The sequence below is a fragment of the Gambusia affinis genome, linkage group LG06 (genome assembly GCF_019740435.1).
Source record: "Gambusia affinis linkage group LG06, SWU_Gaff_1.0, whole genome shotgun sequence".
NCBI classification, from domain to species: Eukaryota; Metazoa; Chordata; class Actinopteri; order Cyprinodontiformes; family Poeciliidae; genus Gambusia; species Gambusia affinis.
Window position 1 is genome coordinate 26,916,815 of NC_057873.1, and position 27,786 is coordinate 26,944,600.

Consider the following 27,786-nt stretch of genomic DNA (forward strand, 5'->3'; position numbering starts at 1 on the left):
CTCGCCCGGGACGCAGCTGGAGATAGACACCAGCAACCCTCCCGACCCCATTAGGGAAGAAGGGTGTAAAGAACATGGATGGATGGATGAGAAACAAGATGCTATCGCAAGAGAAATGGGAAGGTCCAGCATTACTGATGTTCTGCTTTAATACATCATAAAAGCTAAGTTTGCAGGGTTTCTGTTGCAAATCTGAGCAAAGCCTGAAGAGATGGAAGGTATTGTGCGCATGTCCTTGAATAAACTGAACCCATTTCTTTTTTACAAGTCTAGTCTCTTTGCCTTTATAAGCAAACCAACACTTAATAGTTTCACAACTTCACAACTGAATTATCTCCCCCATGAGGCAGCTTGATTACAAATATCTTTATTTATTTATTTATTTTTACACAAAAAGAAAGAAACTACAAAACAAAACAGAAATTTCCATGACTTAAATTTAACATTTTTTTTATTTCCTCCATAGAGTCGACACCGTCGGTGTGCTTGTGGATCGCAAGAATGTGAGAAACAGTGCCAACAAAAGGGAAAAAAAAAAATGTGTGAGCATAAATGTTCTTATCAGGGGTGTGCAGGTCCAGCCCAGGCATTTCTGCAAGTGCGTCAGAGGGTGAAAGAGTGCTAGCGACTGTGCTGGTCTACGCTTAAACACAGCCACACACTTCCCCCACAATTTATGCACAAACAGCTGGCTGACTTGAAGCACACTTATCTCACTTGTGGCTTACTGACCTGGTCTCTGCTTAAAAAAATAAAATAAAAAAAAAAAGGAAAAATTGGACAATGTTAAAAAACAGTCCATCAGCGCTTAGAGTACCCCATCACTACAGTTACTTTACCTTTTTGATTAATGAAAAGCATAATAAACCAAAATACATAGGGTTTAACAGTGGAAAGTAAAACAGATTTGGGACCTGTACAAAAAAAAAAAAAGTATATCCAATGATCTGCATTAGTGGCGTTTCTACTTGGCTCCCATACTCCGTATGTTCATGATCAGCCTCTTGCTGTACTCTCTGTGGTCGACAGGCTTCACGTCCATCACTGTCGCTTTAATTCTCGACTCGTCCTGTCAAGCAAGAAAATAAATTTGATCAACATCTATTTTGTATTACATTGGGAAAAAAAAAGAAAAAGAAAAAAGTAAAAATTGCCCATAAAAAGAACAACTTGATATCTCAAAGTGTTATTTGGTAGCTGTGTTTTCATTGACAGGGAAATTGCACAAATTGGGGTTTCAAAATTGAATTTGCTTAATGGGAACGTGGCAATTTTGAAAAATTTCTCACATTATTTGCTAGAAAGTTTTTGGAGTAGAATGAGGTTGGTTTTTTGGTTGTAAGTATTTTACTAAACTGCAACAATTTTTTGCTTCTCACCAGTCACGTGATCGACAACCGGATTTTACTACTGGTGGAAACGACAAACGAGTCAACAGGAAGTTACACTTATTCAGGTGTGATTTTTTTTTTTACTTGTGTTTCTTGTTTAACAGAAACACAATTGCAAAGTTGTATTTTTTAATTTTTTTTAGACGTTAGGGCAATATTGACAAAGTTTTGCGCACATTTATAAAGGGAACGCAGCTACTGATGTCCCTGAAACATTATGGCATCTGACCTCCAGTTGATAAAAGTCCAACTGAATTTGGAGTGATAACTCGGGCGATGAGCTACAACAAGCAGCTTTGGCATATGCAAGAGACGTTTAAGGCAACAATGAAAGGTGTGTTTTCATGCAGCTGTAAATCCACTCAAAAATGCTTTTAAACTGTGGTTTTAACCATGCAAGTGTATTTCTGCTGTATATGATTCAAACTAAGCACCAGACTGCTTAACTGAGGGGAGAAAACCGACATGTAAAATGGCATTTATCACAAAAAGAAAAAAAACGGATGCAAACATCTTTCATCCCCAACAAGACATTTGGAGGAGCCGTGTGAACTGCGATGGTATTTAGCTTTCACAGCTGTCTAGACATGGAGAGGTCATTTCTCTCGGGGCCATTCATCCCTGCATTTAAACTGAGGTTACACTCAATTTTTTCTCCATTAATCCTCGGCCGCTGAAGGGGATAGAATACAACAAACTCATCTTCCTTTGGACATCAGCTCGCTCTCTTTAAAGAGCCATCATATACCTTTCTGTGTACTGTTTAGAAAGAGATATGCGGATGTATTCGACAAACTAAACGGAGAACTGTTTATTCTTGCTTTTGCTTTCACAAAAACCTGAAGGCAAAGATAAACTCAACCGTTTCCTGATCTTATCCAACGATTCCCTTAAAGTCCCAAAAGGTACACCGATGTTTAAGTAAAAATATTTTATGCAATAAGCCCAAAGCAAATGTGAGGTATTCAACCAAAGCATTAAATTTCCACATCGCCACCCACCATAAACAAACAAAAATCCACAGCTTTCCGAGATCAAAACCAAATATCTTATCCACCGCAATTGTCTTTGCATCCACAGAAGATCTTAATTATTATGATTTTTGTATCCAATCTGGCACAATTCATAAATCCATCAAATGTAGGTCAAGTAAAACTAATCATCTATGCTCTAAATTGGCTGAATTGTGATCATTGTTTTACTCCGTACAGCTGCTGCGTGTGCCGGCAGCAAAAACTGCAGCACAACGGTTTGAGTGGGTGGATTTAGATAACATATTCATGTTGTCAACATGACTTGGGAGAATGTTTGAAAGGACAATACTGCATTATGTTTGCACATCAGTATAACAAAATGTACCAACACGATTTCTTTTTTTTAAACATATACATAAAACTGAAACAAAGTCCAGGAGACAAGACAAAAAATTCAATCTGTCTAGACGTGGCCTTTAGGTACAACAATACATCCTTAACGGTTCCAAAGTTTGAGTAATAACAACAACAACAAGTATCAAGACAACAATGTGCACATTTACACTGTTGTGTCATAAAACCCTTTCATTGGTGATTCAAGTTAAGAGCCGAGTGCAACAGCAGAATGTTGCTATAAAAAGGGATTTTAACGACCTGGTGGTGGCTCTACATGAGGGCCGTAAAGGGGAAAAATAACAAAAAAAAAGGATTACTTTACAATTTATTTATTTTTACATGAGCTCTAGTTTCATGAGAATCAATTTCAGCTCAAAACCTGAAAGTGTTTCCCTCACCATCAAAATGCACTGAAAAGTGACAATGAAACAATCTGTTGGGTTTACGGACGAATGCACTGGTGACCATTATAAACGGAAGCACAGTTTCACTTTAAATTGGACTATGAATGTTTTTCCTATTTTTAGTCACAGTATATGCGGACAATGCTTGTTCTGTTTTGCATGAATATCTGGATCTCTGATCCCTCGGTGGCGATGCTGAAGTTGTTTTAATGGCGGTCTTTTACTCCCTTCCATATCACCGTATTTTCCAGACTACAAGTCTTTAAAACCATTTTTAAATTTTTTTTTTTTTTTTATAAAAAATTTTAACTTTTTTTGGACCAAAACTATAATTTTATAAGATGGCACAAAAAATGCAAAAGTGGTTAAAAACAGTCAATTGACTTTTTGCTTTTGTTGCTAAAAGATCATTTTGGGGAAAAAAAAAAAAAATCATACCGGCCATTAATCTAGGAAGGTGATGATATATTAGCCTACTCATTTAAATATTTGCCTTTTTGTGTGACGATGTCTGCATAAAGCGATGTAAGCATACGTTTCCATGACTGTCTGGTTAAGAAGGTGAACAGTGAGGCTGCAGGTGTCTCTGCTGAAGTAACCCAGGCTGTGGCTACATGGGCCAATACATGCTTGTAAGCTGTGCCATTGGCAGTTAGGACGCCGCGCTGACCGTGACGGACACACAGTGGTCTCTTCTGTGTGTTAAAGGCGGATGCCGTCTCTGGCTCGCCTCCAGACTTCCTGCTCAGAGTCCCAGCCCAATCAATTCTTTTATATGTTTCCCCTCCCCAAAAAGAAGAAGGAGGAAAAAAAAAAAGATCCACAAGCGTCTGTCTGTGTTGCCCAAAAGAAATGGCGGCCGCTGCTAAGATGTGCAGGAATCCCTCACAAAGCTACAGAAAAACCTGCTTTTTTTTATTATTATTATTATTTTAGAGGTGGTGATGGCAGCAACAACCAACAAACCAAGGCAGATGTGTTAATGATTAGGGAAATTGTCAAAATGAATGTGCCGCAGTCCGCTTTTTTTAAAAAAAAGCTTTGAATGAAATGTTCGAAGAATTTGAGGCGTCATTATTTATTTATGCTTTACCTGTCATTCATTAGCTTTGTATTTATAGACCTAAAGATTTTTCAACTTTTTTATATTACGCCACAAAAAAAAAAAAAAAAAAAAAAAAAACCTCAAAGGAAGTCAATCTTTTCAGGCTAGATTTAAAATGCTTGAAGAGTTAGTTTAAAGCCAACAAAAGTTTAAAAAAAATAAGAAAATTAATTTTAAGACCTTAGATGAATATTAAGCTCTTTTTAAGACTTTTGAAGGCCTTAGTTTTTTTGTTTTTTTTTTAATAATCTAATTTTATACTAACAGTAGCAGGAACTGTGCTATTGGAGGTTGAAAGAGACTTGAGACTGAACTGAAGATTTACCATCACAGCATAAACATGTGTAAAAATGGCCTAGTCAAAGTAAAGACTCAAATCTCGCTAAAATTAATTTTCACAGATGGTTTCCATCTAATCTGAGGCCGAGACTTTTCGCAACAAAAAATTTTGACACCAATTCTTAAGATCTGTGAAACTATTAGGAGCACAAAACAAAAGACTTGATGCTGTAATTCAGGGCTGGGCACTCCTGGTCCTGGAGGGCCGGTGTCCTGCAACTCTTAGACGTCTCCCTGGTCCAACACACCTGAATCCAACAGCTGAAACACCTCCTTAGTGGGGTCAAGTTCTCCAGAGTCCTGCTAATGACCTCATTATTTAAAGTAGAGATGCATCTAAAAGTTTCAGGAGACCGGACCTCCAGGACCAGGATTTCCCACCCCTGCTGTAATTGCATTCAAAGTTGGTTCTGCAAAGTATTGAGCTGGAGGGATAAATACTGTAATATACTTTTACATTCTTCAGAAAACATATTTTAAAAATCCATTTATCATCTGGCATATCTTGTAATGTATGTAATAAAACACACTGAAATTTGTTTTAACGTGCATCTGGATTTCCTCAGACCGATTGAAACTGTTTTACTTACGTTATACGTTTCCAGCTTCACTCTGTTGCGAAAGATGAAAGTATTGAAGTTCGCCTGCTGGAAGATCTCGTCGAATGCCGATTCGTTCTGAAATACGAGCAAATGTAATTATTTTTAAATTCTGGTTTCCCCTGAACCAACGCAAAGAAAAACAATCAATACTTAGAAATAATTGCTGGGATCTCTTATAAAGTATACATGGAAGAGGACAGACACAGCATCTTTAAAGGTATCTGCATGCGTGTTTGGAAACGGCAAAACTCGAGGTTTACTTCTTCAACTGACAGTTTCACTTCTTTGAGGGAAGTAAACAAATTCTTGAAGAGGAGAGACTCACCGAGTCCTTGAGCTGGCCCAGGTAGGCGGCGTTCTGGCCCAGGATGGCCTCAGCGCTGTCCTGGAAGCAAGTCACCCACTGGTTGTCGGCGTGGTCCGCAATGTTGGCCTGACAAATGACACGGCAGAAGAAAAAAAAAAGACAGTGAATTAAAAAAAAATACAATTTTAAAAAAACAAAAACTGAGAAGTGGTTAGAGTGTGATGTTTTGCCCGATATTGCAGCTAGAAGATAGTGTGTATATCCTGCTGGTTATCATGGCAAAAAACCCCACACAGAATCAGCGTGGAAGCAGATTCACAGCTTCTCCTACTGCTTGTGAAGAACAATATGTTAACTGGTGAGAGCTACAAAATAAAAAAAACATCCATTTAAGATGTCTACCTTTTGTAATCCTGCTGCTGGCTAAGCTTTTGTAGTTATCTTCACACATATATATATATATATATAAAAGTTTATTTTCTAACCAAGCTGGGAAAAATTATATTTGTGTTCATCAGTGAAAATGCAGCAGGATAATGGAATATACAGAGACCTGCAGCGGTCAAACACAAAGCTTAAAAAGCCCCAAGTCAAATTAAATCTGGTCCTCATTACCGCGTTTCACAGATGTAGCTTCAACATTTCTAACTTTAATTGCGGAGAGCAGTTGGAGGCAACGTTGTGAGACGGAGAGAGGGGCCAAAGGGAGAGGAGCACCGGTTTAAGGATGTAGAAGGACAAAGTATTGAGAAATAAGAAAAAGAATTTAAAGCGTAAAAAAAAAAAAAACCTCAGCTGGAGAAAAGAAGGGAATGGGGGGGAGAAAAAAAAAAGAATATTGGTGCAAAGTGGGCGCCAGGTTTTAAGTCACTTACAGACAGAATGAGGCGGTACTTGAAGTTGGGAAACTCTTTATCGCACTTCTCGCAGCGGAACATGCCATTCTGCTGGTCCAGCACTTTTTTGTTGCAGTCCTGGCTTGGGCAGGCCTGATAAAGGCAGTTCTCCTTACGCAGAAACACGATGGTGGCTATGCAGGAGTAGTAGTCAGCCTGAACAAGGAGAGGGAAACAAATCCACTTCATTAGATGAGCAAATCCCTTAAAATTAAAAGAAGATGCAGTTTTGCAATCCTGACCACAATCGTTGCCGGTTAAACTGCTTTACAAAAGTGTTCTCAGGAATAACGTAGCATGGATACAAAAGGTATGAGAGTGCCTGTTAAATGTCCAGTTTGTGTCATTTAAGACGGTGACATTAATATAGGAGCTCAGATATTCTTCATGTGTCTTTGCTATGAAGAATATCTGAGCAAAAAGGACGCTTTTTCTTTTTGGGAGAAAAACATCCAAACTAAGCCGAATATAGTAAAAAAGAAACATTTAAGTCTCCCAAAGAGCATGTAGGAACACGTGTTACACATTTAGGCATCATTCAAACTGTTTGGGACAGAAACAGTACACACAGTTAACATAGCACAGGCAGCGAATTATGGATGTTAGCTGGATGTTAGCTTGAACATTTCAGGATTCTGCTAAAAGTGACAAACTTTGTCTTTAACTAAAAAGTTTATCCATTAATCCAGCATTTACTCACATTGTGTGGATGTGAAAACATTCAGATTGCATGAGCTAAACTGCAAGAAACTCATGAATTTGTTTCTTGTATCCTGAAGCAAATGGTAAGAGGTTGTATGTGCGTACCAAAGCAGATCAAATCAATAAAACAAACCGATGAACACTAAAACACCAGGATGTCTTCCAACTGGAAGACAAATCCTCTCAATAAGAGAGAGTTTGCACCACCTGCGTTTTTCTTCACAACAGATCTTTGTCGCACCCCAACATCTGTCTGATGACATCGGCTCAAACTCCCCCCAAATCCACGCCGAACATCCCCAGCAGAAGAAAATCTAGGCCACTGCAGGGCGCGATAAAAGGATATCGGTCCCCTCTGGAGCTCAGGTTATGGAGGTGCCATCTTTCCGTTTGACCGAAAAACGTCCGCTGCGATTTGCAAAACAAAGAAGTTGTCTAAAATGGGTAAATGATATCAATACGTCATTTTTGATCTAGAAAGGAAAAAAAAAAAAACCTCTTGACCATTTTGCTAAACAAAAACTTCAAAAGTCGTTACGTTCCAACTGCTTCTTTTTTTTTTTTTTATGCGTCTATTGATGTAAACGTCTCCAATTAGTGTGGGATTGATCTGTGAGGAGGGAAAATAAAATGTTTTTCTTGCCTCTTTTAACATTTTGCTAAAAACGCAGCGTCAAAACCAGACAAGCGAGTTGTGCCCGCTTGCTCTCAGCAGGGGCACGGCGTCGACGTGCAGGCTTCAAGTTGTGGCACAAAGACTCTGCGACGAAAACAAAAAGTGACAGGAATTTGTTCGGTGGGGTCTTGAGAAGCCTGACCCTCCCTGCCGTCGCCTACAGGATGTGGCAGAGTCAGCGGTGCTTTGTCATGACCACACTCCGCTACATGACACGCCAACAGGAAACAAGCAGCTCAAGATTTAATGGGAGAAAAACTTTCAGAATTCACCTGACGCAGGCGAGCATTGGAACGGTGAAATATTTGGATTTTGCTACATTTTAAATAAGAACGTCGTCGAAAATTAAAAGTGATTCTAAATCTCAGTAATTCTATTCAAAAAGCTGAACGGAAATGGATTATTTACACGTTAAAATATTGTAGGCTTTTAATTTTATTAACTTGGATGGTTATCGCTGGTTGAGGAAACTACAAAAGACCAGTTAACAGAAAAGGAACAGCTAGCACACTGAAAAGCGTGGTTATGTAATAGAAAAGAATATCCTGAACTCACAGGGCCAACACCAGCAGACGGCATGATTTCCCCCAAATCAAATCTAATGGGAAACTTCACACAGGACCTCATCATTTGGACTCCCTACCTCTCTTGTCCTTTTCTTTAAGGCATGATTCTGGTTTAAGAGTGGCCTAACACAAGGAATACAACAGCTGGATCCAATCTTTGTGTATAGCATCATCTCCAGCTCAGTGGTTTTTGTCAACGATAGAATCGTTTTATTGACGGCCACTTTTTTCCATGACGATTTAAAAAAAACAACATGGCTACTAATGACTAAACGTCATTTGTCATTGACAAAACTAGTCAAAAAGGATAACGGGCGGTCGGTCAGACGTAGAAAATGTACAACATTTCTGCCTTTTGTGCTTGTAATCCATCTGTCAACAGGTAAAAAGCCTCAGTAAACGCCGCTCCATCCTGTTCATGTTTGGTCCCACCCACCACCTGAATGACTTTAAGCATTAATGTGCTGTTAATGTACAGACGCTGCAAGTTAGATGAAGGGGCTTTGTGGACGCAAACCCAGGAAGGATCTATAGACTTATAGCAAGTAGACTAAAACCCTTTTGACAGAAGAACTGAACTGTTGAGGGAAACGGCAGTAGATGTGGATTTGAACTTGGACAAAACCCTGGATATCTCACTCTGAAGCCTCACTTTGTCATGTATCCTAATTTTACATTTATTGTTTTTACTGCTTTTCTTGGCATTTCACCAGTTTTTAAACTGTGCAGTTTTATTTTGGTTTTTATAATTGCTCAGCACTTTGTTTGAAAGCCCTTTACGTTACCCAACAATTGGCCTGTGATCAATTTTGCAGTCTAAGAAATTCCACACAACTTCTGGCACACGTGGGTCCCAACATTAGGCTAATGTTAGCTTGGTTGCTTATGTGTGGTTACTATTATGAGTTAAACATTAGGTGACTCCAGGCTGACACCTGAATTGTAAAATACACAATAATCCTTCATGCTGCAATTAAATGCTGTTGAATTACAGGAAATAAAGGCCAGCAAAACTGATGCACCGTTTTGTTTTTTTGGGGTTTTTTTACTTTTCCTTCTACTTTCCATGTGGGGATTTACATTCGTTGTAGATTGTGTCAATATTTGTTTGTTGAACAAATATTAAAACAGCAGTCTTCCCAATAATTAAGTACATCATCAAACCTCTTTGTTAAACCCCTTTTATTATTATCATTATAATTGAAAGACTGAATTTTAGGTTTTCATTAACTGTACGCCACAAAAGTTAGAAAAGCTTCAAATATGTCCATGTAAATCAATCAACTATATTTATATTCTGATTTAATATCTCTGTGTTGCTCTCCAAGGAACAGAGCAGCTTAGGTACTTTCAAATATACACATGCAGAAATAAAGCAGCACACAACATGACAGAAAACAACCCTAGCATTAATATTATGTAACTCACAGCTGCAAGCATAAAGAGAATTCTGGTAAATGTACTTTATATTACCAATTTAACAAATCATACTATAATTCATTTAGCCAAAGGTTAAAAACATCTTCCATTGTGTAACCAATGCATTTCATCCCCAATGTTTGTACACCCAAACATAAATCAACAAGGTCCCACCGCTTCACCGTCATCATAATTGGATAAATCTGTTCATTTCCCCCCCGTCTAAATAAAATATTTTTCTTCATACTGTGATAATTACTATAGTGCACTGCATTGCAAATTATGCCAAATTACTCAAGTTAACGTGCTGCCCGCACGTCACCGTTTTCTCATTTCTCCACTTCTGTTCACACGGTTTCCTTCAGCTGCAAATAAAAAGGTGGAAATGAAAGAAAATGCATTTGCCTCGCTATTGTGGAGGCAGTCGTTTCATTACAGGTGCAAGGAGTGATGCCTATGTAATCTTGGCGATCGATGCCAGAGATAAATGTGACTTTCAGCAGGTACATTCACTAGAACGGTAAGTGGACCTCTACAGAGCAGAGGGATTAATGAGCAGCAGGAGATAAATGTCATTTGGATTTGATTAGAAATATATACGTACATGGCGGTGCAGCGATGTAATACATTATTGATGTAAAAACAAATCATTATACTAAGGGTTAGCTATAACACTTCCTGAGGTGTAAATGGTAGAAAAAGCTACAGAACTGGATATTTTAAGCTCATAAAAAAATAAAATAAAATGTTGAATAATTATTGTTAAAGATTCATAACAGACTGTTTAGGGTCTCCATAAACATCCCAAATGTTATTACAGAACAACAATATTTGTTGAACACCACCAGTGTTCATGTACATTGTATTTGGAAAGTAGAGCGCTTCAATTTTTCCACATTTTGAGGTGGAAAAATTATTACATTTTATTTAATAATAAAAAAAATCCAAATTGTATTCAATTAATCTCTGTCCTCTGTATTCTACACATAAAAACCCCAGGATGACAATGTGGGAAAATGGTTTGAAATTTTTGAACATTTATTAAAACGTTGAGGGGAAAAAAAAATGCCTTTCAGATTTACTGCATTTATATCTCAAGACAAAGTTGTGTGTGTGTGTGGGCGTGTGTGTGTGTGCACGCACCTTGTCACCGTGTCCCAGATGCTCCGACTTCACGTCAGCCAAGGACTTCCAGTTCTCCGTGAGTCTTCCGCCGGCACCTCTCACTTCCGTCAGGGACTGTCCCTCCATGGCGTGTCCTTCTTTGTCAAACCTGCATGAATCAAAGTCAGCATTTGGTTAGATTCAGCGATGAAAAAGACAGACAAAAAGAAGAAAAGATTCAGATATGTTGAATGGTGTTGGCAGACTAAGAATCCAAGTTAGGAATTGAAAGTAACTTGGATTTTTAGTCTGTTTCGGGAGAATCCAAACTGTAGTGGTGCCATTCGGTTCTTCAACACAACCCTAATAAAGTTAACTTATTAAACTTAAAACACTCAAATCAACATCTCAGACTCTTCATGGGTCGGTTCGCTCCATAAGAACAGTAACTGATTAGTGTTTTGTGAGGGACTGCACCTTGAGTAACACGGTGGTTCTTTATTGCAATCAGATTTTGTGCCACAAGATTCTGTTGGACCCCATGATTAACACTGATGTTTTAACTGGAGATAAATCCATATGATAATATCTATATCAATACAGATATTGAAAAAGAATTCTAAATCAATATCAATGACAACATGCCCGATCAATAATCGCAGATCTATTCAGTATAGTTCTGTCTTGCACTCCGAGTGACGTCATGCTTTATTATTTATTTTATATTGGTTCTTCTACTCCTAATTGCACTGACTGAACAAATTAAAGTTTTGTTGTTTTTACATGTTTGACCAAGACTGTGGAAGTATTGGAGTAATGAAGTGACATTTATGTCTGTTTCAAAAAAAAAAATAATTTTTTATAACTAAAACAAGCAATTTTTTCACTTCTGTATCAGGTCAGTATCAGAAGTGAAAGAAATCGAGTGGTCTCGTGTTTTAACCCCTTTTTCTGCATATTCAAAAGTTCAAACCACCTTATAATTTAGATCGTACCAAAAAAAAAAAAAAGAACAAAAAAACAACCCGACCCCATAGACATGGAGTCTGAGCCAGAACCAATCCAAGTTAACTTTAATTTCAGGCCCTTGGCCCAAAGTAAAAAAAGGAAGATTTCACTGCTTTGGTTTTGGTAAGCAGTGGAAACTTCTGTCGTCTTTTCAGCTTTTTAGCTCCATTTTGTTTGTTTGGGTGAGACAGGTCCAAATCATCCAGGATGCATGACTGATAGGAGTGGAACAGGGCGGGGCTTGTGTTGCGTTTGTCAACAGTCTAATGAGCATCTGTACTTTATTTTATTTTTCTCATGAACTATCACCTATTTAGACTACATTTACATTTGATCTTCCCTTTCCAGGTGATACTGTACGTTTAAACGCCGACCATCAAGCAAATAATTTTGTCTCGGCCCCCAAACCCCCAAACTTCAGTTGACGACTGCAGTGAATAGCAGGTAAGGAGCTAATCAGAAGTAATGCGCACGATTCAGCATAACATTCAAGGGGGGGGAGGAATAACAGATCCAATTATGAACGCCATTAGGATTCAATTCAACATTCGAACCAAAGAATGAGGCACAATAATACGCCGTTGTTTACATGTCTTAAGAAGACTGCAGGGTGTCCACTTAATAACAAACAAACCTTTTTCCCAAGCGGGAAATCTTGTTTGCCTTTGTCAAAGCATAGATGGCTCCTGTGAGAGCAGAGAAGGCTCAGAAGCTTTTGAAATGAATCAACAGTGCAGCTAGATGAGTTGGATAGGGTCAGTGCTGTTATCAGAAACCCATTTTCATGCAATTTTCTCAGAAACTGGAGAAAAGACAAGAGGAGGGGAAGAAGAAGAAGAAAAGGCACTAGAAGAACTGAGATGGATGGAGGTAAAACAATGGAGATTAATGGAGCTTAGTAGTCTGGCGCGAGGCGGAGACTTGTGCACAAAGGAGGTTGGATTCCAAACACGACCAGAACGTCTTCTCTCCTGCAGACATGACTAATTGAAAATATTCCAAATTAAATATTCAGACTGCAGCCTGCATAAAGACGTTTGCCACCTCTGACGAATGTGAGCGATTCTTTCCAGTGGCGGCTGATTTCCCCGGTTGTGTACTTGTAAAGATTTGCTTTAATTGCACTAGCAATCGCTAAGCTGCCTTGACGCCATGAAGAGACATTTCTGGACATCTCAGAAGAGGAATGCCTCTAAAGGGGAGAAGAAAAAAATAAAATAAATCATGCAGCAATTTAGCAGAATTGTGGGGCTGCAACTATTTTAGTAATCAATCAGATAAAAAATAGCCACATTCTGCAGATTTTTCATTTAACCGCTTAAACCTTTTATATACATTTGAAACACAAAAGATGCAAAAACAAATACGAGTCAATTCCTTTTAAAAGCAAAATAAACATTTTATTGCCAGTAATGCAACATAGCATTTCTATAGTCTATGCTTGATCATTTGTGGATTAAGTTTTTTTTTTTAGATTAACCGATTAATAATTAATATCAAGAAGTTTTTAATAGAAATTAAATTTTTTTTAAAGAGTTTGTACCAGGGGAAGCTAGCACTTTAGCTCTGGGTGAATCATATTTGCAGACAAAGATTTTTTTTTCTTTTTTTTATGTTAGATGCAAATGTATGTATTTATCGGCTTAATTGCTGCTCTGAGTATCAATACTCATTTAATCACAATTAATTATTTCAGCCCTGCTATTTTCACGGTGATTTGAATCTACAGCAATTTATTTTTTAAACTAGGGAAGATCAGAAGTATTTCGCACATTTCAGAGGAAGATTAGAGAAGAAATGAAGATTTGTGACACTGAAAAGGCCTGACGAACTTTGCTGGGCGATAAATTGGTCCCAGAAATTATTGCAATAAACAATAATATTGTTGTTTGGAGACCATTTTTAAAATGATAATAGTGTAATAATGCAAGATCCCTGTGTCAAAAATCAATAAACTTTAATCTTGTGAAAAACACTTAACACTGGAATACTTTAAATAAAAAATAAATAAAAATTGAAAGACAAGAAAAGAAAGAAAAAACTGAAATATAAATAGAAATCACACACAACTGAAAAATAGATTAACTAGATTATAAAGACTATAAACGTAACTGGCATTGAAAAAAATTATCAGAATGGAAAATGATCAAGCTCATTATTCATCATGCGAAAGATTTAGTGCGATAAGTTTAACTGTGCCGACGCTTAGTTGAAAGCAAACAGGCAGCATCGTTTACAGAAAGACAACTACCTGCACAATAAAGGGTTAAAGACCAAGCTATGCATGCTGCAAACATGTCGAAATCCAGTGTGTTGATGTGTCTCGCGGACAGTACGGGAGCAGAGACGCGTCTGAGGAACGAGCAGGAAGGGATGAGGAGGAAACTCCAAGTAAGCAGTGTTCTCAGCTCCAGGCTAAGACTCTCATGCCTAAGCTGAGAGTGGCAGAGACACAACAAATAGCATTCCTCCATCTTCTGTGACATTTTGATAGCCCCTTCATCTAAAGCAAATGACATGCTGTCAAACACAGAACCTGCTGCCATTGTAAACAATGAAGGTCTTAGGATGTAAACAAGGACCATCGCGTACTGGTGAGCCATAATGTATCGCCGAGCGTGGGCTCAGACGTCTAAAGATGTCTCAGGGTATTAGTGAGGCAGATATTTTGCAGCAGGTGTATAGCATCACTAACAGCCGCCCCACTAAAAGTCAAGATATCTTAGAATTGTAAATAAACGTTACGCTGCAAGATGAACCTGAAGTTTTTATTTTTTAGGCGCAGAACAAGTTTGGAGGAGGTTTTTTTTTTCCTCCACGATTTGGATGAAATTAAAATGCAATTGAAAAATGCTGGCAGCATTAAAAAAAAAAAGTTAGATTAAAGCTGCAGAGAACAACAAAATAAATAAATAAAAATGTCATTATATTTGTCACTTTGCTGTCACTTTGTATGAGACGATGAATGACAGTATGAGACAATCTATAAAAAAATAAATAAAACAATCAACATCCTCTCTCTGCCTCCTCTTAGTGCTCCTATGATCATTCACAGGACAGGTTTTGTTGGCGTCTGTCATGGCGGATTGGGCCTTCTGAAGAGTGTGACGTCACGTGTGACAGGTCAATAGAAGCATAGAGGGAAGGTGGAAGAGTGCCATCTTTTCACAGGTAATCTAACTTACATTATACTGTCACAAAATAATGACCCGATATAAAAATCTACAGAGCATTTTTGTAAAAAGTTACATACCTGCTGCTTTAAGCCCAGAACAGTGGAATCCTGCTGTTAGTAGGGCCACAACAACACGTGTGTATTTCCAAAGTCAGAACAAAATTGTAATTTAATTAGCGAAAACGTTTCATTGCCCAGCAAAAAGCTGCATGTAGCACTTTAGTCTAAGAATAAATTAGCACCACCAAATGACGGTTTAAATCACTCTGTATTAATTAAAGTTGACCCACACCTTTGTTTTAACACTGTAAAATTCAGGGGGGGAAAAAAACCCGACAAAGATGCTGCATTAATGAGGCATCGTATTTACTGGACTTCTGGAAAAGCTTGTTTGTTTGCTCCCAGGCTCCTGTAATTACTGCCCCAACTTTATGACTCGTCTGTGGCAAGTGGAAATACTCGAGCCCTGATAAGAAAGACGGAAAATGTCAGCTGGACTAAAATGAGATAATGGGATGTCTGAGGGTGGCTGCATCAAGGCCTGGGAATAAACCCGATAAAGGACTGGATAAAGAAAAGACTCCCCTGGCTGGCGGTAACACTAGAGGCAGCGTGACCCTCCCTAAATGTGCTGTTGCCACCTAATGGACAAGAGCATCCGCACAGGCGGATGTGGGTGTAGATTTCACGGCGCTGGCAGCCTTCGTTCAGCCATCAAACAGGAAGCAGCAGACATAATCACATTACAGCAGCATTAATCAAAGATCAAGATTATTAGCGAGCAGAACGGCAATGGTTAGACCAAGAAACGAATGCCGTTTGATGCCCTGCGAGATGAATCGGGGAGCCATTAAAAGGGCCGCAGCCCAACTTGTCAAATGAGTACTTGAGCGAGAGCAGAGCTGAAACAGCTAATACGCTACAAAGAGTACGAGACAACGGCCCACCAAGGATACACTATTCATTTGAAGAAGTTCCACAGGACTGCGCCAAAATAGTCAAATTAAAATGTCTCTGTCCTCATCTCAGCAGCTTTGGGTCTATCACTAAAGAGGGAAAGCCCTTGTTTCTTAAAGTGGCGGTATTATGCATTTTCCAGGCACAAAATTGTACTATCAAGTTCCTACTGCATGTTACCTTGAGTTGTAACAAAAACACTGTATGTCAAATATAACTTGACTTTGCCATTTGACACGTTGAAATTGGGCCTTTGTCTCTTTAAGAAGCTCCGGCTCCAGCACCTCATCACAACAGTACTCCTCCATTATTCTGCTTGCAGCCTCTTTTAGGAGCGTTGGACTAAATATGATGAGCTCAGCAGACACCATTCTGCGACTGCTGCTAGTCTGGAGGGGCTGTCATTATTTTAATATTCAAAAAATATTTATCTTCAAAAACCACTGGGAGAAACATGGACAGGGCAAATGCAAGCCCATTTTGTTAGATTAAAAACCAATAAACTTTGATGTATTTTATTAGGAATTATTTATGGCTGATTTTGGCTTAAAAGTCTTCAAATACTAGAATTTCAAAGATTCAAGTATTTTCCAGGTCTCAGCTCTGGTAAGCATATTCCATGTCCTGTTTTACTATTATTATTCTTTTTAGGATTTTTCCATCCACTCATCCTCCTTGATTAGCAAAATACTTAAGAAATCTGTTGTCATTTCAAAATTAAGCCTTATTTTAGCCAGATATGCAAAAGAAAAACTTACATTGAAGGTTTTGAGTCTTTTTAATGCGTGTAATTTTTCCCTGTGAAGGTCCGCACTGAGAGACCGACATTACCTTCAACTGTGCACCTCATATCTGGTCTGTATGTCAGAGAGCCCAGAAGACTCCAAAATGTACTTTTTTTGTCCCAAAAAGCAAAACTCTGCGCATTTAAGAAAATCTCCACGTCTTCCTGAACAAACTCTCGCCTACGGAGAGACATGGTGGTGGCAGCATCATGCTGAGAGGACGCTTTACTTTATAAGCAACAGTGAAGCCGGTCAGTTCTCTGGACGGGTAAAAATAGATGTCATTTTGACTGACATGGCCAAAAAAATAAATAAAAGTAGAGTGCAACGTCTGCTGAAGGGTGCCAAATAAAAAATGCTTGTCGTTCTTTTTCCAGTTGCATTTTCTTAAATGGAAAATCATGCATAATGTTGTTTCCACTATGCAACAATGGATACTTTTGTGTTGATCTGCAAGTAAAAAGACTTTAAAGTTTGTGGTCGTTACGTGGCAACATATGAAAAAAGTCCAAGGGTCAGAAACATTTACGCAGGGCAGTGTTTGTATTCTACAGCCAACAGTCCTATAATGAAAAGTAAAACCTCAAACAATCTTTATGCTGAAGTCCAAATATAGGCCTAATGACTACATATTCACCAGTGTGTCCACAGCTGGGTTACGGCGCTCAGCTATTCTAAATTATGATGTCGTCTTGACTGTTGCTCTCACAAGAATCGACTTGAACTGAGAGTAATGAATCGGGTCTCGCCTCCTTCCATCTGTGACTTTGAAACTGTTCATTAATGACTGCCTCGAAACCTGTGGGAACCCGCTGCTCAGAGCAGACCCCCACGGACCAGCGCTTCTTCAGCGGGGAATTAAACCAACACCAGGATTTTAAGGATCATTATCTCTGGCCGCCCAAGAAGAGACGGAGTGGACAACAAACGTCTGTCATTAAACCCAAGAGGAAACAAAACGCTATAAAAAAAAAAAGTCTTTGCAACGGGGAGTTAATGATGTGCAGGTAAATGGGAAAAAGTAGCACCCTAGAGGGATCTTAATTAGATATTTTCAATCTTGTGAGCAAAATGAAATCCTCCTACAACAGCAAACCGCAGTTTGAGGCTGAAGTGACAAATGTGAAATATGATAATAAATAACCGCTGGCTAATATTTCCCTATTAAAATAAAAGTCATATTTGTTCATTAACTTTCTCGCCTGGGAACCAGGGGTCACATTGCGTAATATTTGACACATTCTGCCAAGAATAGTTTAGAAAAATCACAAATTGAGGAAAAAGTATTATAGAAAAGTAAAAAAATAAATAAAAAAAATCTTTCCACCATAGCAAGAAAATAAAAGTCGTTTTAATATCCTTCATCTATGCAAGTTAAATTATCTCAATATATAATATTGTTAATTTGAGACAATTTCAAAAAGAAATTAAGTAATATATTGACAAGTTTGCCTTCTCAAAAGACCAATAAACTTTCATTTGTAAAGAACACTTCAACACTGGAACTGGAATATATTTTAAATTTCCAAAATAAAAGAACCAAACATATAAAAGACATTTTTAAAAACACACACACACCCATAAACATAAATAAAGTGTTTGATGGAGTCTAAACAAAATTGCCCTTCAAAATAACAGTAAACTTCAGAAGCAGCATTCAGCTTTTATACTCCTCTATTCTGGAAACTTCCAGAAAACTGCAAAGCTGCTGAAACACTAAAATCAAGACTAAAAACTCACCTACTTAGAGCTGCCTTTGATAGAATCGGATAATATTTATCATAATGTAATGCTTACGCTATTAATCAAATAACTGCTTACTGCGACAGGCTTCTACAAGTGAATTTCAACTTTCATTCATAAACTATGTGAGCTCAAATGGCAAATATTTCTGGATAATTTCTACATTACATAAGTGATAGAGGAACAAAAACATACAAAGATAATTCTGGGTTTCAACACATTTTGCTAAAGTGATAAAAAGGTTTAAAAAGAAAGAAGAAAAAACACATTTTCACGCTTTAAGTATGATTACCGTTGATATGGAATGCTTCACTAAAGCGCCCAGACCATGTGGCTGATGGGAGGGAAAGCTAATCTCAATAACGAGTTTCTGAGCATGCCCACTTGCAAACTGCCGTTTAATTTCAGCACAATGTGAATCAACAGAGATGCTGGCGGCGTTAAAATGTTTACTTTATTCAACTCTGGATGTTAGGCGAGGCATCCCATGTGCAAGAGCAGGAATACATTTTCCCAGCTGTTGTCATCCAGACTGGGCTCGACTTACCAGCCTCTGAGCTTGTATGCCTCTGGGATGTCTGGGTTGATCATCATGGTGCTGCTGAAGGACGCGGAAAGCGAGCGGCCTCCGAAGTCAGAGAGCTTGGCGCCCTTTATGGCTACGATCGGCTGTCCGGAGCCGTCGAACTTCTCCGCCTGCGAAACAAAAAAAAAAAACACCCCTCAACTCTGTGTTTTTCCACATCATCCGCAGTAAAGCACATTATCGCACAGACACAAATAGACTGGAACACAAAGTAAACAAGTAAGTAGTTCCCCCAAGTTTTTCCTGCTTCATAACCTTCATACTTTAAAGGACTAAAAGAACCAGAAGAAGGGAGTTAAAAAATATTTTTTTTTAAAGAAAAGGAAGATATCCTTAAAGTTGTTTGATGCTGGAACTGTTCCTAAGCTGCACGTTTTGTTTCATCAAATCCCTTTGGAAGTGGAATACGTTTAAAAAGGAAACTAGAAGGGAAGACGCTGCCTCTTAACAGGAGGAAGTAAAATTGGACTGAAGCCAGCAGAAGGGAAAATAAAACTGTAAAAAAATATCAATGCTGAGCGTTCACTTATGTTATTACAAGGACACATTTTAGTCAATAATTTATTCTGTGAGCTTAGAATTATTTTCAGGTTTCACAACTCAAGCAAAGAGCAACTTTTCTAATATGCAAGGATGCAACTAACAGTATTCAAATTTTCTATCAATTAATCGGATAAAGAAATTTGCACATTCGTCAGATTTAACCGCTTAAGTCTTTTTTTTTTTAAATATACATTAGAAACACAAAAGATGCAATTGAAATTAAAAAAAGAAGCTTTTTATTGGCTGAAATTCAACAACATTCTGTTAGTGAACGCCCAATCATTCGTAGTAAAAGATGCAGCTAAAAATACTTTAGCAGAGCTCAGCACTTTCTGCTCGACTCATCAGTTCAGTGGAGTGATGTGTCACTTTCTGAGTTAACCAATTAGTAATTAGACACCAGAGAGTACTTAGGAGAGTTTTATTTATATATACAGAATTTGAACCAGGTGGAGCTAGACCTGCCACTTGAGTTTAAGGTATTCCAAAGGTTTTTATTTATTTTAAATGCAAAATGTACATATTTCTTGTACAGTTTTGGCCTAATTACTGCTCTGAGTATTTTGTCCTCTCAGCAAAATTGCCTTTTTTTATTAAGTTTGTATACGCGCCAGTTAACTATTAATCGTTTGACCACAATTAATCCGAGTTTCAGCTCAAATCTTTTTTTTTTTTTTCCACCTAATGATACTTTTTGTGACATTACGTGGCATTCCTTGAAGAAACCCTTCCACTTAGAAACACTTAACCCAAAACTCCCCGGCCCTGCGAGGTTTTACTCACTTCCTCTCCCCACAGGGTGACGGTCACCAACTTCCCGGACATGTCCATCAAACTCAGCGCCCTCTTGGACACTTCGCGATTGGCCTTGGTCGTCAGGCGGGTCAGCTCATCCACGCTCTTGCACACTCCGATTACATCTGTAATGCAAAAGAAGAAGAGGGGGGAAAAAAAAAAAAAAGCATTAAGCACAGCGGGACACGCTAGATTTACGGGACCACCAACACTCTGAACCTCCATGTACAGCCCTGTTACATACGCATGGAAATATACGCTGAACATCCTCTGGGAAACACAAAGGAATCATAAAGTATATCTAATTTCTAAAGCTGCCTGAGGTAATTCTTCTAGATTTGGCAGTGAAGTAAAGAGGAATCAGCTGTTACATTGAGTGTTGTTTCATATCCATAGCAGCACGAATGTTTTTGTTCTTAGGAATCGACTTAAATATAGACTTTTGACTGACAAAGGATTGGAAAATTACACATTTTCAACGTTTTGATTTTACCTGCTTTAATTTTCCAGGGAAGATTATTATTGCAGGAAACGCAAAAAATCTGGAAGAGGAGTTTATTTATTTATATAGGACTATTTGCTTCATGATGCTGAAGTCACAGCTACAACCAGATTCATATGACCAAACAAAAAAAATTGAAACAATGAATTTCTTAAAAAGACTAAATGAATGCGGCGAAAAAACTTGAATTAAAAAAAAAAAGTGGACTACTTGGAGAGACGTTTCCAGTATCGGAGATTCTGTAAATGTCTTTGGCTGATTTAGATCATCTTACACAAAATGTGAACATTCACATTGAAGATGTTTGTGTGCGACTCAAATTTTTGCCTGTATATATGCAACATTTAAAACCTGTGATTGACGTATATAAGACCAACTAATTTAATTAATTAAATTAGTTGGTCTTAAATAAGGACATGGAAGCCTTAATTTTAGACAAATTTAAGACTTTTTAAGGACAAAAGTTTCCGTTTGTGTGATTATGCAACTTGCACAGTTGCGTGGCCTTACCAACGATAGCGTCTTTCTCTCTGTTCTCCAAGTCGCCGATGGAGACAAAGTCGCACTGCATCATGGGAACGTCGCAGCTGTCCTCACAGGGAATGACGGTGGACTCTCCGTTGAGAGTCATTTCGTAGTCGTTCTTCACCGTCGTGTACTGCTTGTTTGCGATCTTCAGAGAGCCCCTGGAGACGTAGTAGACCTGGCGGAGGTAGGGGGGGGGGCGGGGGAGAAGCCGGCGTGTTAATCAGAGATCTGGGGAGCGTTTCACCTGACATGAATGGTGCAAACGAGATAGGACTTCAGACAGCAGGGGCGGTGGGGAGGCATCAACAGAGCCTGGCAGATGATCATAAGCTGCTTATTGTATGGGTTCGGTGCTGCCAGATGACTCATTCATAGTCTCTGTGGTTTTAACGCGCAGAGTACCAGCAGCTGTTGACAGAGCGCCGCGCTGCCAGAGCTGTCCAACGGCGAAGGAGGAAGAAAAGTTTTCCGGCAGGTAGTTTGGGAAATCCCGGGTCTGGAGGAAGAATCTCACCTTGCCGACCTCGATGAGAGAGAAGAATTTGTCGACTTCTTGGTTGAAGCCGGTCACACGGATCTCCCCCTGGAGTTAAAAACACAAAATCTTTTTTTTTTTTTTTAAATAGACAAACTTTGGACAGAAACATTGGAGTTTATTTATGCAGAGAAATAGTTAGTGATGCACTGATTAACTTTTTTTTTTTTTTCTCCCAATACGATATCTCAGGTTTGGTATCAGCCGATACGATACAAAAAAAACCTGCTGAATTAAAGTTTATTTCTTTAAACAAGCAGACATAAAAGTACTGAGTAACAAATTCATTGGCTCACTCTGCACCGGTACAACACACTTAAATACATGTAAAAACAAATATTTGGTCAATCAAACATATTAGCAGTTTGACACCCAAAGTAAAATAAATAAACTGACAAAAACAATACGTCGACCACCTTGGTCCAACATGTAAAAAATAAATTGTAACAAACAATCTTTCGAACGGTTCAGAAAGTGCAATTAATGTCCAACAAATAAAACATGACATGACACATGGTCACAGAAACATGAGCTAGAATTTTTTACAATATCGGATCAGTGCATCTTTAATAAGAATGACAGATAAAAACTTACACTTTCATCTACGATCTCCATAGAGAAGAGTTTTCCTTCGCCTCGAGCATTGCTCCACGTACGAATGGAGCTCTTATTGGTCACACGAGCCCGGATTGTCCACCTTTAAGAGAAACGTACTGCTCATTAAGGCTTTGTAAAGGAAAATGTCCCTTTTCTGAGGATATGTATACATACATGTAAGAATGAACACATTTAGTCATTAATTCACAATCTGTTCTTTGCAGCATTTCAAAACAGGTTTAAAAAAATCTTAGGCTTTTCTTGTTGTGTTTACTTCTTAGCTAGGTAGCCAATTTCAATACCAATGAGGTGCTTAAAATGAACTTAGAAAAAGTACAAAGATGTAAAACGTCATTTAAAAAAGTGAAAGTAGCCCGAAAGGAAGACAGCAAAGAGGATGTGCTTTTTATTTTCACTTTTTTTAGTATTCTAGACTGAGGTTTTGCAATGCTAGGTGTATAAACTGCTAAGGCAAGATGCTAAAGAAAATTTCAAATTAATAGTTTAGTTTTTGTTTAAAAATACCACTCTACTCTAAAACCACTAATTACAGAAAGGCTAGAAAAGAAAGATATATGTGCACCTGAGTTGTCAGGGAAAATGTCGAGCCTGGCGGGCCCCCAGGCTTAACTTGCCTCTCCACCAGGCTAATCGCTGTTTATTTTAGATAGGGCTTTTATACATCATTAACAGTAGGAGAAAAGAGTTCAAGAATAACTACATCAAATGATTATATTTTCAATGGATGCATATTAAAACTGTTACAATTCCAACGACCAATAAAGCATGCATACTGACTTGGACTGGTAGGGGTTGAGGCTGGCGATGGGGACAATTTTGGAGCTTCCTCCTGGAGTATCAGGCAAAGTGGAAGGAATCTTCTTTACAAAGTTTCTCTTCAAATTTCTGTCCACACCTAGAGAAACAAAGAGGGGAAAAAGGAATAAATAAAGAGAAGTGAGGAGTTGAAAGACAGAGACAAACAAATTATTCATCAAAAATCTAATTTCTTTGGATTGCAACCGCTTGATCGGCGTAATTATCCCACTTCAAGGGGGGGAAATCTCAAGGAAAAGATGCAGCGCTTCAAAATTTTACCGACTTGACTCCCGTCAAGCGCGGCGATTGGAACAGATGAGGATGTTATTAAACCAGCTGGCCCCAGATATGTGATCCGGCATTTTAGGTGAGAAGCATGACTCGCGCTCCCACAGAATCGGGGCCGAGCGTGAAGCACCGCAACAAACCGGAGCAGCTCTTCCCGAGCGCAGCACATTTGATTTGTGTTCATCTCACGTGGAGGATTAGAGTTCAAAGTGTCCACTTAAGTCCACCCACTTTGCAAACCACTGCACTTCTGGTAATTAAGCCCCCCACTCCTCCCCAGATCAAGCAAGCGCACTGAGAAATTAACAATGACTGTGCTGATGATGACCAGGACGGCTGTCACAATCTTAATTCCCCACAAGGCAGATTTGAGGAATGAATACCTCCCATGACACACGTGGGGGAACAAGACGAAACCACGGCGACGGCTGGATTTCACATGTCTGCAGGTTAGAATTGCTAGAAAACATGCTTGACGTGACCCACCTTGTAGTCTTTCACGTACAAGTCAACGTTCTGATCTAATCCACACTTTTCAACACTGCCACTCAAACCGAGGTGTGTAAATTATAATGACTGCACACACAGGGGCAGATGGATATGCCCGCAGACAGGAAACCAGATGGACAGGGTGAATTTCACCGCAAAACAAAAATATTTCCACAAATTAAAATGGCAAATATTTCTACAAGGTGCTGTCAAAATTATTTCTGTCATGGGAATCTTTAGGTCGCCTCTCTGCGACGGATAGCTGCTGCCACCTGGTGGCCATTTTGGATAGTAATTTGATTTCTGTGGTGAATTTTAAAAAATTACATTTTCCTAAATGTTATTTATGTCGAGCAGGTTGAATGCAAGCATTCACTCACCTTCATTTCTGTTTTGTGGCTGCAGAGGCGGTCTGCTCTCAGGGACTGGAGCTGGCTGCAGGCCTTTGCTCTGGCCTGAAGGGGAAATTTACATTAAAACCATCAGAATTAACTTTATTGTCCAAAGTTATGTGCACAAAAACGTTTTGAATTTGATTTCAAGCTCTCACACTGTTACAGAAATGAAGCATAATCTAAATATTTTAGTACTAAACATGGAAATGATGTACAGAAACTTTTTTAAAGTGCAGTAGAGCAAAGGAAATGAGGGAAAAAAATGTGAAATACAGCCCAAAAATTATTTTTGTTTACATATTTCTAAAGGAACAGCAAAGCAGTGATTATCTCCATGCATATTCACCGCGTCATGACAGCTTAAATGCTCACCATCAGAGTAAGGAACTGGGTCTCCTATTTTACCAGAAGCGTCTGCAGGTTTGATGACATCAATTTCTAAAATGATTACCACTCGTCTGTAAAGACAGAGAACACATCGGAATAGTTGTGGGCGGGAGGGAGAAAGAAAAAAAAAAAAAGCAACATTTCCAACAAAATCCATAGCGAAATCTTCATACCGTCCATCTTTGAGCATATTGGTGACCTGCCGCTTCAGGACGCACACGCAGTTTGGGACCAGAAGGTTTTCCTCTGCCATGTAGTTTAGCTGAGTGGAGAGCATAAAGGCTGCCGGAGTGCAGAGAGGAAAGCATGAACTGTAAATCCTACTGCGAATATTCAGGAACACCAACATATGCAAGAATCATTTTCACATTTCAGAAGAGATTTAAATGGGAATCTCTCTTTTTTTTTGGCAAATAAATATTATCCTAAAAACTAAAAAAAATAACAAAAAACAATATCAACTAACAAGGTTAGGCATCTACCTCTAACCTACCTCCAAGTGGGTCAACAATTTCACATCCAGCTGCCTCTATATTAGATATCTACAAAGGAAAACTATGAGGAACCAACAGAGTAATTAAGTGTAATGTTTTTGGCAAATCCTGATCAAATCATAGTTTCTGATCAATTATTTGAAAGCATTTGTCCCACCGCAAAACATTCAGATGCAGTTTTGTTTGGAGATGTAGCTGCAGAAGCTCATAGTTTACACAGCTACATCCCTTCATCCCACAAATGGAAACGAATCGCATTCAAAACATTCCAGCAAAAAGTAAATTACAGACAAGATAACTTACATGACAGTGTGTGTCGTCCATCGCTCATCATCACCCTGAAGCGAGAGGGCCCAGTCCCGCCATCGATCTTGCGAATGTTCTAAAAAATAATGGAAAATGATGGTTTAGCAAAATTATACTGCTCAAGTGGAACAAGATGGAAAAAACAAGATGAGTAAAAAAAAAAAAAAAAAAAAATGGCTTTGGACAACCACTACTATTACCAACTAAAATAAGCCTTGGCAGGAAAGAGACAACAAAAATGGTGAATTCAGCAAGAAATAATGAATGGTGGAGGGGAAAAAAACACAAATTTAACATTTAACTAAATTACAAGATTTATAGGAAAATAGCTGGAGACTCTTTCAGGCCTAAGACTGAGATTAATCAGTCTAAAGTCAAAATTAGATACACAAGTTAACCCATATCTCCATTTTTTTTTTAAAAAAACCGCTCAAAGCTTTTACATTATTTTAGAGTTATTCTTTATAATCTTGCATGCAAAGATATCTACTTTTATCGTGCAACTTTTTTATATATAATGTTGATAACTCATCTTACCGTTCAAAATGTGTTGTTTACCGAATGATAAACATGGTTCAGTTAAATCAATCAAATGGCTGGATTAAAGTTATTTACGTAACATTTCGGTTGTAATTAGTGGCGCGGCTGTTGCATAAAAAGATTTTATTTTTACTCACCACCAACTGAAGCACTGCTTCGTTCCAACCGCTGCCATTTGCTAAAGCCTTTAAGATCATTAAGGGGGGGGAATCAATTTTCAGAAATATATCATCACATAGGCACACGTTTTTCACTCAAATTAACTTAAACTTATTCAATCTATATTCGACTGTGATTTGGGTTGAGTTAGCTGTATTTTATGTTCTGTTGATACATTAGCAAACCCCAACATGACTTTTAAAGACGCACATATAAAAGTATATTGTGCAAACAAATTAATGTCAGCTTGATGTTGTCTACAACAAAGACAATTTGGACATAATTCAGAAATTAAGAACCAAAACAGACTCTAGAACACCTTGTTATCAATATAGTTCGTTTTTATAAATCAACCTTACCTCTATCGCGCCCGTTGAAAGACTTTCCATGACTGTAATTCAGTAGTTTAGTAAGAAAATATGACTTAATTTGACGACTAGTAGACAAACAGGTCGTCTAACCACTAACAAATGAAGCCAAACTGCGTCTGAGGCGCCAAAAGCTTTGACAAAGACGCGCGCGAAGAGTTGAGCGCGTTGTCAGTTTCCGTTTCCGCTTACTGATCTAAGGTAAGCTTAGAATCATTCAAAGCGTTTAAACACAGCTAAGACTCTCTGCGAAACTGACCTGAGACCGGCCGCGCCAACCAGACTGTGACGTAAATATTTTAATGTGGTGCGTTCAAGGAGGTACGGAAACAGGCTACTTTAAATATAACATATTCAAAAAAGATGTTTTTGCTTTTTAGAAAAATAAATAGTAAAAAGGGAGATGAAAGACTGTTACTCGTGATAAATTATAGGTCATATAGAGTCGCAAAATATGGCATAATTAGTTACTGTCACTCTTTGACGTGGGGATTACTAACGCGCACTAAAGTTGTGACAAACCTCACAAAATGCACTGTAGTAGTTTCAGGGCAATTTTTATTTGCAGACTGCGCCATCTGACGATGTTCAGTTTACTAATTTCGTGTTAGATACACTTCAATACCATGAAATAAAACAAATCCCACCATTCCTTGAAAAAAACTGTTTTTAAATAATGTATTTTAAATATTTAACTGTTCATTTTGAGGCTAATAAGTTAAAAATGTGCTTTTCTAACGATAATATTTAATAGCACCAATTAAAAATATTTATGTACAGAAATAAGGCCCTGGTATTTCCCACACAATCATGACAAAGGTTGCTGCTTTGACAGCAAACAGCAGTTGACAACTTCGACAGTGACACAAAATGTCATTGCTGAAGAAGCAAATGGCTCAAACAATT

The 27,786-nt window shown here is 38.3% G+C and overlaps 1 protein-coding gene across 1 annotated transcript; it reads right to left on the bottom strand.

Annotated features, from left to right (window-relative positions):
• Positions 1-351: 351 nt before the first annotated feature.
• On the bottom strand, positions 352-27,141 carry rpa1 (replication protein A1). The gene is made up of 17 exons (XM_044120390.1): positions 26,872-27,141; positions 26,491-26,538; positions 25,811-25,889; positions 25,187-25,295; positions 24,999-25,084; positions 24,612-24,686; positions 23,434-23,551; positions 22,633-22,735; positions 22,018-22,086; positions 21,486-21,678; positions 20,462-20,598; positions 19,097-19,245; positions 10,921-11,050; positions 6,394-6,570; positions 5,537-5,644; positions 5,200-5,286; positions 352-1,069 (listed from the first exon to the last, which is right to left on the bottom strand). Exons 1-17 carry the CDS (start codon positions 26,899-26,901, stop codon positions 965-967), a joined length of 1,803 nt encoding a protein of 600 aa, XP_043976325.1. The 5' UTR covers positions 26,902-27,141; the 3' UTR covers positions 352-964.
• Positions 27,142-27,786: the final 645 nt, after the last annotated feature.

Excerpts from the sequence above, each read along its gene's own strand:
- rpa1 (XM_044120390.1), bottom strand. The coding sequence starts at position 26,901 with ATGGAAAGTCTTTCAACGGGCGCGATAGAG. Across the intron at positions 25,085-25,186 it reads AATATGCTCAAAGATGGACG|ACGAGTGGTAATCATTTTAG; the intron begins GTATGAAGATTT and ends CTGTCTTTACAG. Across the intron at positions 5,645-6,393 it reads AGTACCGCCTCATTCTGTCT|GCCAACATTGCGGACCACGC; the intron begins GTAAGTGACTTA and ends GTCATTTGTCAG.